General features: G+C 16.9%; 4 protein-coding genes across 4 annotated transcripts; 2 read left to right on the top strand and 2 right to left on the bottom strand.

Annotated features, from left to right (window-relative positions):
• Positions 1-826: 826 nt before the first annotated feature.
• Positions 827-2,206, top strand: PGSY75_1245000 (hypothetical protein; the record flags this gene model as incomplete). Its single annotated transcript, XM_018787005.1, has 1 exon — positions 827-2,206. One exon carries the CDS (start codon positions 827-829, stop codon positions 2,204-2,206), a length of 1,380 nt encoding a protein of 459 aa, XP_018640870.1.
• PGSY75_1244900 (hypothetical protein) lies at positions 2,201-5,323 on the bottom strand (the record flags this gene model as incomplete). The annotated part of the gene is made up of 6 exons (XM_018787004.1): positions 2,201-2,267; positions 2,556-2,613; positions 2,732-2,765; positions 2,865-2,938; positions 3,047-3,105; positions 3,309-5,323. 6 exons carry the CDS (start codon positions 5,321-5,323, stop codon positions 2,201-2,203), a joined length of 2,307 nt encoding a protein of 768 aa, XP_018640869.1.
• Positions 5,324-6,925: 1,602 nt separating this feature from the next.
• PGSY75_1244800 (putative cytoplasmic translation machinery associated protein) lies at positions 6,926-8,959 on the top strand (the record flags this gene model as incomplete). The annotated part of the gene is made up of 9 exons (XM_018787003.1): positions 6,926-7,035; positions 7,160-7,284; positions 7,442-7,683; positions 7,805-7,874; positions 8,003-8,079; positions 8,193-8,365; positions 8,502-8,635; positions 8,759-8,811; positions 8,936-8,959. 9 exons carry the CDS (start codon positions 6,926-6,928, stop codon positions 8,957-8,959), a joined length of 1,008 nt encoding a protein of 335 aa, XP_018640868.1.
• A 300-nt stretch (positions 8,960-9,259) lies between these two features.
• Positions 9,260-10,236, bottom strand: PGSY75_1244700 (hypothetical protein; the record flags this gene model as incomplete). The annotated part of the gene is made up of 3 exons (XM_018787002.1): positions 9,260-9,307; positions 9,443-9,992; positions 10,169-10,236. 3 exons carry the CDS (start codon positions 10,234-10,236, stop codon positions 9,260-9,262), a joined length of 666 nt encoding a protein of 221 aa, XP_018640867.1.
• Between the last annotated feature and the right edge of the window lie 1,809 nt (positions 10,237-12,045).

The following is a 12,045-nucleotide window of genomic DNA, read 5'->3' as shown; positions in this document are numbered from 1 at the left end:
ATAATAAATAATAATAATAATAATAATCGTAATAATAATAATAATAATAATATAGTGCCACAACCGAGCTATGCATTTACTGATACCTCCGATTTTTCCTCCCTTGACGAAATGAACTGCAACTTAAACAATAGCGACAAAAGCATTTTTTTACACAAAAAAAATTTAAGAGAAAAGTATTCATATTTTTACAAATATACTTAATATATTAATATTTCCAATTAATATATATCAAATGCTCAAAAAAAAAAAAAAAAATTACGCTTATATATTGGGTCTTTTTGTGATATATACTTATATTTATTATATTATAATTATGTATTTAAAAAAAAAGACGTATATATTTATATAGAATCTTTATAAAAATAAAAATATTTATAGTTAGTCTTATAATTTACAATTGTAATAAAAAAAAATATATATATATACATATTGTGTGGTATCAATTTTGTATTTTACATTCATATAAAATTATATATATATATATATACATATATTTTTTTTTTTATGGTGGCAAAAAAAAATATATATGTAAGTGTAACTTTTCTTTTTTTAATATAATATTTTAGTACTAATATTAAAAGCTTATAAACTTATTTTAACAGTAAATAAATATTTTTTATTTTATATATCGAGGTGATTAATCCAACTTTGTTAAATACGCTTATTTGTTTTACTAATAAATAGTAATAATTTTGTGTATGTACATACTTTTTTCCTTTTGTTTTTTTTCCCTTTTGTTTTTTTTTCTTTTTTTTCTTTTTTTTTTGTTGAGAAAAAAAAATGAAACTATAGTATATATTATCATGTAAGCATATAAATAATTATGGACCTTAAGCAATATATATATAATATTATTGATATAGACATAAGTAATCATATTAAAATAAAATCATCTAATAACTGTAACCATAATGAATTAAAAGAAACGATAAGACAAAATGCAAAAAAAATAAGGGATATTACATTCAAATATTGGATTAAGGATAGACAACTACAAAATTCAAATTCTGTTATGAAGAATGAGAATGTTAATGATAAGATGATTATAGATAATAAAACTTATTTTTTAAACAATATTAATAATGATAACAAAATATTACATACTTATCAATCTACATTTCAAACATGTATTACATATAATAAAGATGAAGAAGACATATTGTATATAGATTATTTGTATACATATCTTATAAGACAGTTGTATATTTTATTTTGTTCCTTAGAAGTTAAAAAAAAAAAGAATAATATTCAATTTGATTTTAAAAAAATATATAAATATAGATATAATTATAAAAAACTTGAATCACATATATGTTATGAATACTTAAAGAAATATAATATAAATGATGATATGATAAAAAAGGATATTGAAAATTTTGAATTTTATATATATAATCATCATAATAATATAAAAGAACAAAAATATAATTGTAATATAGAAGAGAATTATAATAATGCTAATTATAATATATGTATATATTTACCAACAAAAAAAGAAATAGATATATTATTTATTATAGATCAATTATATGATTATTTTTATTTTCAGTTATTTGTTCCTATAACAACAAATCAAAAAGATTTAATTTTCTTTCCATTTAATATAAAAAATAATTTGTTAGTTCAATATCATTTTAATATATTTATTCCTTATTCATATATATATTATACTACACATAAAAAAATTAATCAGTTCATATTAAATTACTCAAATGTTGTAAAAAATTATGAGTTCTCTAATTTTTTATACAAACATAATGACACCATTTTTTTAATTCCTCTAATAGCATATAATAAATTCGGATGCAGAATAGGAAGTGGAAAAGGATATTATGATAAGACATTGACAAAGACAAGAAAACAAAATCATATTATAAAACAAATAAAAAATATTCAACCAAATGGAAATAATATAACAAATAAGAAAGATTATGATAATCAAAAATTAAATCATATAAATCTTGAAACTGAATATGATACAAATAATATTATATGTTCTAATGTAAAAAATATAAATGACAAAACATTTAATAATAAAATTACAATATACACACAAAACAAAACAAAACAAAAAATTTTAAATGAAATAAAAGTTGGGGTTTCCTTTGAAATGTTTTTATATGATATAGATTTTTGCGAAGAGACAGATCTTATCCTAGACTATATGATAAATGAAAATAATATTTATCATTTTATATTATGACTTTCGTTTTTTATGTTTTCTTTTTATGTATTTTTTGATTTCATCGTCATCCATTAAAAATCTGAAAAAAAAAAAATATATATATCACAAAGGTGAATAAATAAATATATATATATATATATATATATATATATATATGTATATATTTGTGGGTTTATTTTATTCTATTTTTAAAGCTACATATATGTATAAATGACAAAGTATTGTTTTTATTTACAGCAAAATAAATATATGTATATATTATAGTAATATCAACATATGTAAATAAAACGAAAAAATACATAAAAAAATAGAAACATAATATAAATTTCTATCCATATATTATTTTTATATATATGTAATATATTACTTTTCTTCGGATGTGTCATCCTTTATTCTATTTTCATCAGAATTAAACTCCAATATATCTATAAAATGGATATGTAGAATATATCATGTTAAATATATTTAAAAGAAATTGAAACAAAATTTGAAGTAATTATAAGATATTTTTTAATAAAAAAAAAAAAAAAAGAAAAAAATTACCATTTTCATTAAAAACGAAATTATCGTTGGGTTCCTGCAAATCATATAAATAAATAAATATATATGTATATATAAATATATATATATATATATATATATATATATATATATAATGTTGTAGTTTATATTTTACTTCCTTTATGTGTGAGGATAATTCCTTCAAAATTCTTTCCTTGTTTTCTAAATCGTCTTCCAGTTTTTTTGCTCCTTCAAAAAGAAAAAGATAAAATAAAAATAATAACATAAATAGGACTTAATAATATATATATATATATATTAATTATTATTTGTATATGTTTGTTTGTTAGTCCTTACCTGTGTTAAGATTGTAATCTTCACTTGTATCTTCTTCCTCCTTTTTAATATGATTTATGCTGCAATGTTATAAAAATAGACAAATATAAATAAATATATATATATATATTAAAATATTAATCAGCTATATAATATACAAAAAAATATTTATACATAAATTACTACATAAAACATGTAACCATTTTATTACGCAATATAAATATAAATATATATATATATATATATTTATTTATTTATTTATTTTTTTTTTTTTTTTGGTTACTCCTTTTTGTTTGCATATGTTATGAGTAAATTAAATATGGACATGTTAACTTGAAATGAATAAAATATCGATATGATTGTTAATAATTTATTTTGTGAATATTTATGTTTTAATTTATAAATATTTCTCAATAGAGATTCAATAAAAGGCAGGTCACAATATTTTGAACAATTTAAAGCATATACTATAGAATATAAATCACGGTAAGTAAAATTAATAAATTCATTTGTTAGTATATTATGCATTTTTTCCATATATATTTTCTTTGAAGAAAATAAAATTTTAGATATACTAATATATAAAATAATTTTATCTTTCTTGTTTAAACATATACAGTTATCTATAAATAATTGATCTAAAAATTTTTTGATAATAAATTTTTCTATGTTTTCATCGAATTTGATTAAATTATTATGTATAGACATTAAATGTAAAAGTTCTATAATATTTGAAGGAGGTAATAATAATTCAAAGGATTGTTTATTCATATCACATATTGATAGGATTAATTTTTCTAATTCTAGATACAATGCATTGGAAAATATTTGAAAATTTAATGAACTAAACATATAATGTATTATAATTGGAATTGTCATATTTTTTAATATATTTTGTTCAAGTATTTTTTTTCTTGTATATTTTTTTTTTAAAAATATATTTACTAAAATGTAATTCATATTATATATTAAAAAAATCAGTTCGTCATTAATATGGTAAAATGTTTGAATGTTTATATTATTATGATCATTTTGTTTTTCATTTTGTTGTTTTTTTTTTTTTTCTTCATTTGTATTATCAAGATGATCATTATTATCATTATTATTATTTTTTCTTTTATATGGCATTGTTATATTTATTGTTTTTTTTTTGTGTCTTTCCTCTTTATATTCAAAATGTTCATATATATTAAAATAATGATAAAAATTATTATCATTATAAATTAAAGAAGAATACATGATATCGTTTAGATATTTTTTATCCTTTATATTTTGTTTAGACATGTTCGAAAAGTTAGTAGAATCAAAAGAATATTCATTTTTATTTGTCATTTTTATGACATTTAAATGATTTATATAAGATTCTATATTTTCATTTTTTTCCATTTTCAATTTTGATATATTCATACATGATGTTAATAATGTGACATAATGATAAATGTTGTTAAAATCCATTCTTTTTTTTATTTTATATTTTATATATTTTAACATATAAAGAACAAAATAATATAACATATTGGTTTTTATAATAACTTTACTATTTAAATAGGATATATTAGACAAATATAATGAAATATTATTTATTCTCATTATATTAATTTTATTTTCAAAAAAAAATAATATGTCATTAACTATATCATTATCTTCTAAATAATATTTTCTATTTTTTAAAACTTTACATAAATAAAGAAACACATTTTTTTCATCAAAAATATTATTTTTATTATTATTATTATTACTATTATTATTATTGTTGTTGTTACTTTTGATGATATTTATTTTTTCAGCATAATGTTTATCATTTATACAACTTAAAAATATTAACCTCTCCCTTGCATTTAATTTATCTTGTGTTTTTTCCACATGTTCATATATATTATGAGATAATTCATTCAATATATCATTTGGTTGTTTATTAAATTGTTTCTTTTCATATATTTTACATACTGTATATAATAACAATTTTTTATGATTCTTAATATATGTTAATAGATTCTTTCTATTTATATTTTTATTTCCAAGATATAAATTTATTCTATCATTATATATACTATTATATGTGTTATCTTCAGTCTTAATAACTCCACATTCATCTTTTCTAACATTATTATATTTATTACAGTTCCTTCTATTATTATATATAATATCTTTCTTTTTTTTTTGTGATATTTTTATCATGTTCTTACAAGAGGAATAATTTCTTGAGGAAAAAATTAAGTTAATCCATTTTCTTAAAAAAATATCTTTACAACTCAATAGAATAAATGTATTATATGGTATGACAAACTTATGTCTCATCACATAAAAAAATAATATATACACCTATATAAATATATATATATATATATATATATTATTATGACATGTTGTATTTCAATTTATGACTTTATAATTATAACATTTGACTTTTTTTTTTTTTTTATATACACGCATGAATAAAATTAACCTTTTTCTTTTTTTCTTTTTTTTTTTGTTTTATAAACAAATAAAAATGTCCCATAGGATCTTAAAAAAACTAACTTCTATAATTTGCACATAAAAAAAAAAAAAAAAAGTAACAAGGAAAATTAAAGAAAAATATTCAATGAATGTTATCTTAATAGATTAAACATAAAAATATCTTAACTTTATTAAATATAAACTAATAATTCAATTTGATAATTTTTATAAATATTAATGATAGTATTGTTTATATATATAATACTATATAGATATATGCTTTTTAATATATTATTCTTTATACATATAATAATATAATTATTTAGATATATTTTTAATGTATTAGGTAAATACCTATATAATATATATATATATATATATATATATATTGTAAGCCTAAAATAATTTATTATATTATATATATATGTATACATAGTAATAAATATTATATAATAATAATTATTTTATTATTATTATTTAAAATATTGTTCTTTTTTTTTTTTTTTTTTTTTTTTATCATTTATTTATCTTTTTTTTTTAATGTTGCATTCTTGAAGAATTTAGGTTAAATTTTATACTTGATATAAATCTATAAAAAAAAAAAAAAAAAAAAAAAAATAATAATATTGATATTATATATTATTATGTATATATAACTTTGTATATATAAAAAAAAAAAACAAAAAAAAAAGGGTTTACATATTATATAAATATATATTTATTTTTATATAAAAACTTTGTTATAATATATATGTAATTTATATTTATTTTATTTTTATGTCAATTTAATGCATCCTTTTTATATGTCAAAACATTTTTCTTTTTTTTTTTTTTTTTTTTTTTTTTTTTTAATATATAATAAGAATACCTGTTTTCCCCTTTAATTTTTTTATTGTACTTTTTATTGTATTTTTTTTTTTCTAGCCTTATTTTATAATATGTATAAAATTATATTATATTAATATAATGATGTTTAAAAATACATAAGGTGTTTAGTTTAGTAACTGTAATAAATGTATATTTTTTTTATTTATCACATTCATTTTTTAAATTCATAAATATAATATATATATATATATATTAATACATATGTATATTATTTTATTTATCAGTTTTGTTTATAACTACACCTAACTCTATAATGTACCTATTCATTTAATGTACTTTTTTATTCATCTAGTTATTATATACATTATAATAAATATCTGTCCTAATATATAGAAGTGAAAGAAAAAGGAAAAAAGTTTTTCGTTTATTTTTTTCATATATTTAGGACGTGTTTTTATATTACACTATATATATATATATATGTGCGTTCTAATTATATATGAAAATCTAAATATTTATTAAAAAATAAAATTAAGTAGGACATACAGATTAAAATAAATATATATATATATATTTATTTATTTATATATTTATTATACATATATATGTGAATGAATTATACTAAAGAAAAAAATGCCTCCAAAAAAAGAAAGCAATAAAAAATTAGAAAAAGAAAAACAAAAAATTGTAGAAGATAAAACATTTGGATTAAAGAACAAGAATAAGAGTAAAAGTGTCCAAAGGTAAAAGGCTGAAATAATAAAAAAATAAAAACAAAAAAAACAATATAAACACAAAACATAAACATATGAAAATATATATGTGTGTTCTACATATTTACATCCCTTTCATATTTCTCTTTTACAGATATATAAAAGGTGTTCAGCAACAAGTATTTCAAACTAAAAGAAAACCTGAAGAAAAGAGGAAAGAAGAGAAGGAGAAAGAAAAATTAAATCAACAAAAATTATTATTAAATTCGATTTATCAAAGTAAAAATGAAGAAATATACATATTAATATATTTTATATTACAATTCATTATGTGTATTACAAGATAGAACGATACACATATACACACATAATATATATATATATATATATATATGTGCATTCATTTTATGTCTTTATTTTTTTTTTTTTTCTGTAGAAACCGAAAAGGTTAAAAAAATCAACGAAACAACATCTTCTACCTACGATCCTAAAAAGTCAAAAGAAGCACAAAAAATTGATATATATACTGATATCAGAGATAGCAAAAATGATAAAGAAAATGATACTATAGATAAATGGGATATACATAAATTAAACGAAGTTATAAATATTAGGCACAAAAATGTTAATAAAACTGATATCATTTGTAAATTCTTTTTAAACGCCGTTGAAAATAAGGTAAATAAATTAAGACAAATAAAATAACAAAATAATTAAATAATAATAATTTTGATAATATATAGATAGTTAAGCCACATTTTATTTTTTTTTTTTATTATTTTATATTTTTTTTTTTAAGCAATATGGATGGTTTTGGGTTTGTCCAAATGGAGGAGATAATTGTAAATATAAACATTGCTTACCACAAGGTATGAGATGAGGAATATATTTTTGTTTATATAATTAAATAAAACATATATAGCTACCTGTTTGTGTTTCTAATATTATTTTGACCTTTATATATCGATGGTTTTTTTTTTTATGAATATATTTATAGGCTATGTGTTAAAAAAACAAGAACCAACGGAAGCCGAAAAAGACGAAACACCTATAGAAGACATTATTGAAGAAGAGGTATTTAATTTTAGATCTATAAGACTTATATGTATATCATATTTGTATCATATATAAAGTATAATAAGTTGTATATTATAAAAATAAATATTTTTTTCTCGTTATTTTTTTAGCGAATGAAATATATAAATAATGGTACACCAGTCACATTGGAATTGTTCAAGAAGTGGAAAGAAGAAAACGCTGATAAATATAAATTAAAAAAAGACGATCAAAAAGAAAAAGTCGAGAAAAAACCGAAGACGAATGTATTATCAGGAAAAGAATTATTTACCTACGACCCAACGTAAGAAATACAAAAAAAAAAAAAAAAATTGGATATATAAAAAATTGTTCTATTGTATTTTTATATAATTATCGTTTCACTGTTATATCACAACCACAATATAACACATATATATTTTATTTTTTTATTTCTTTAGATTATTTGTTGATGATGATAATGCGGCTAATACGAACGAATACGATGACTTGTTTTATGATGATGAGGAAGATAAGGAAGATACTCCAGAAAAGAAAAATGGTGTAAACGGAGAAATAAAAGAAAATGGTAATGGTGTGTATATTGAAAAACAACAACAAAAAAAAAATTACATATTGTTTAAATTTTGAATACATACTTTTACACAAATATATGTAATATAACATTTAATTTTTTTTTTTTTTTCTTTCAATTTAGAAAAAAGAGAAGATGATGTTCCAATTAATAGTGACTTATTCATTGATGAACTGGTAATAATTTGAATTTCAACAAAATAAAATATAAAACATTATAAAAATATTATATATATAATTATATTCATCCATATATAATGTATGTATTTATTTATTTATTTTTTTTTTTTTTTTCGAACAGGACGATTTGGATGAGTTAGATTAATATAGAACATTTCGAAAAAGACTATATATATATATATATTTTGAAAAACTGTTATTAAACATTTTTTTTTTTTTTTTTACATTTTGATTAAAATAAAAATTAAGTTTTAATTTATTTAAAAAAATTAAATTTTTTTTTTTTTTTTTTTCTATTTTATTTTAATATTTTTTTAATTAAAAACTGTATAAAACAAAAAAAGAAAGAAAAAAAAAATAATAATAATAATAATATATATATATTATATATGTGACTATTTATTCATTTAATATATGTTTTATTTACTTTTTTATTTTTTATTTTTTATTTCATTTTAAAGAAACTTGATAATTTAAAAGGGTTGACATTATCCTATAAAAAAAAAAAAAAAAAAAAAATTTTAAATATAAATAATATATATTATATATACATATATATAGTCCCACTTATTAGTTGCAAAATATTTATATAATTTTTTTTTTTTTTTTTAATAAAATTAGCACTTACACTTGTCTTTTTCTTTTTATGTTTTTTCTTTACATTTGAATCACTCGAAGAACTCATGGATGATGATGAATTTTTTTTTCTTTTTTTCTTTTTATTGGTTTTTTTTGATGATGAACTATCACTAGATGACATACTTTCATCGCTACTTGAGGAATGTTTATATTTTCTTTTCTTTTCTTTTTTTTTTCTCTTCTTAGATTTTTCATAATCAGAAATTTCATCAGAGCTCATATCATCACTGTATTTTTTATTTTTATTTTTTTTTTTTTTTTTTTTTTTAGAATCTTCATCTTCAGAACTTTCATCTGTTGTATTACTATCGTCACTATTTTTCTTCTTTTTTTTTTTTTTATATTCTTTTTTCAGTTTTTTTATGTACCTTTTTTCTTGTTCTTTTATTTTCTCCTCTCTGTTTTTATTTAATTCTTCAACGTATTTTGCATTTTCATATTCTTCTAGCATTTTACATCCTTCCTGATTTTTAATTCTGTCTTTTAAATCGTCCCATGTGGGTCTGCTTTCTCGGTTTATTTTGTCTAGTATCGTTGGGCTGTTTGGAAATAATAAAAAAAAATACAATATAATAAAAATATAAATAAATAAATATGTAAATAAATTATATTCCACATAAAAATATGACATACAAAAGAAGATATATATATATATATATATATATATATATATATGTTTGTTTATTTATCATGTTGTAAAATATATATATCTTACCCAGTATATTTAATTCTCTGAATCGGGGCAATAAGTCCTTGAGGACGAAAGCCTCTTTGCTTTGGCATTTATATAACAATTAACAAAAAAAAAAAAAAAAAAAAAAAAAAAAAAAATTTAAATTTACCTGACTTGTGCATGCACATAATAGTTTTTTATTTCTCCTCAAATTTTTAATGTGTATGTTTAAACACATAAAAAAATTTATGGAGAAAATTATAAAAAAGAATAAAAGAAAAAAAAAAAATCAAATAAAAGGGATTACAAATACATATAACATATATATATATATATATATATATATATATAATTTTAAAACATTAAAAAACCTACATTTTTTTTTTATAATTTAATATAATATATTTATTCAAAAATTTTTTGGAGAAAAAAAAAATTAATACATAAAAATAAATATATCTATATATATTCAGGAAATTTATAAAAACTGGATATTCTTGTATTGGTATATATTTATATTTTATTTTATTTTTTTTTTTTTTTTTTGTTAATTCATAGATACACATATAGATCGAAAAAAGAATAAAAAGTTATAAACTAAAAAGAATTCATATTTGTAACACTTCAGCATATTTGTGTTATATATATATATATATATATATATATATATTTATATAGTCAAGCATAAAATAGTTTATTAAAGATATATATTTAATATATATAATTTGGCATGTATAAATTATTATCTGTGTTAAAATGAAATTATTTTATTTAATTTTCTTTTATATGACATCAAATTATTAATTATGACATATATATATATATATATATATATATAGATGGACTCATGTGAATAATATGCAATTGTTGTTGTTATAAATTATACATATATATTTATCGATTAATATTATAATATATATACATGATATTAATCCATTTATATGTGTATCCATACATTTTATTATTTTTTTTTTACACATATATATAGGTACATATTATATTTTTCTCCATAATTATATATATTTCAAATGCATTTTATAAAAAAAATAAAAAAAAACAAACAAAACATAAAAAAGCTTAAAGACAAAATTTAATCAATTTTTGCATGTTCCATTTATTTTGTAAATAACCAAAATAATGTTTTTTGTTCGTAATGATTATATAAAATATATATATATATGTAATTTTTTTTTTTTTATTCTATGTTTTTTAAATGTTTCCAAATATTAAATCATTCTCTCTTTTAAATATTATTTCTCGTAAAAGAAAAAAAAAAAAAAAGAACAATTTTCTTATCTTTTTTAATTAAAAGCACGTATATATAGAAAACAAAAACTAAATAAAATAAATACAAAACATAAAAAATGAAAAACAAGAAAAAAAAAAAATTATAAATTTAAAGATTAAAAAATAAAGAATGAAATACGAATATGACAAAATGCCCATTTACATTTTTGGTTTTAGCAAAATAAAATTATCATATATAAGAAAAAAATATACATATTAAATTAATATATATATATATATATTCCTGCGCTTTTTTTTTTTTTTTTTTTTTTTATCATACTTAAAAAAAAATAATATATTAATATAATAAACTTACTAAAATTTATATAATAATGTTGATAAAAAAATATAATAAATATTTTATTTATATATATAATATACATGTATTAATTTCTTATTAATTTTCTCTTTATATATTCTTATTTATTTTTTTTATCTGTATAAAAATTTGTTCATTAAAAACAAAATTATATATTTTTCTCATATAATATATATATTATATATATATAATTAATAAGTACGTAATTTTTTTTTGGGTTAAAAAAAAAAAAAAAAAAAAAAAAAAAATTTTTTTTTTTTTAATAAATTTAATTTTTTTTTTTTTTTTTTTTTAAATTATAAAAAATTTTTTT

This window comes from Plasmodium gaboni, chromosome 12 (assembly GCF_001602025.1).
Source record: "Plasmodium gaboni strain SY75 chromosome 12, whole genome shotgun sequence".
In the NCBI taxonomy this organism is placed as follows: Eukaryota; Apicomplexa; class Aconoidasida; order Haemosporida; family Plasmodiidae; genus Plasmodium; species Plasmodium gaboni.
Note: the sequence above shows the minus strand (reverse complement) of the source record. Positions and strands in the feature narration are given on the sequence as shown.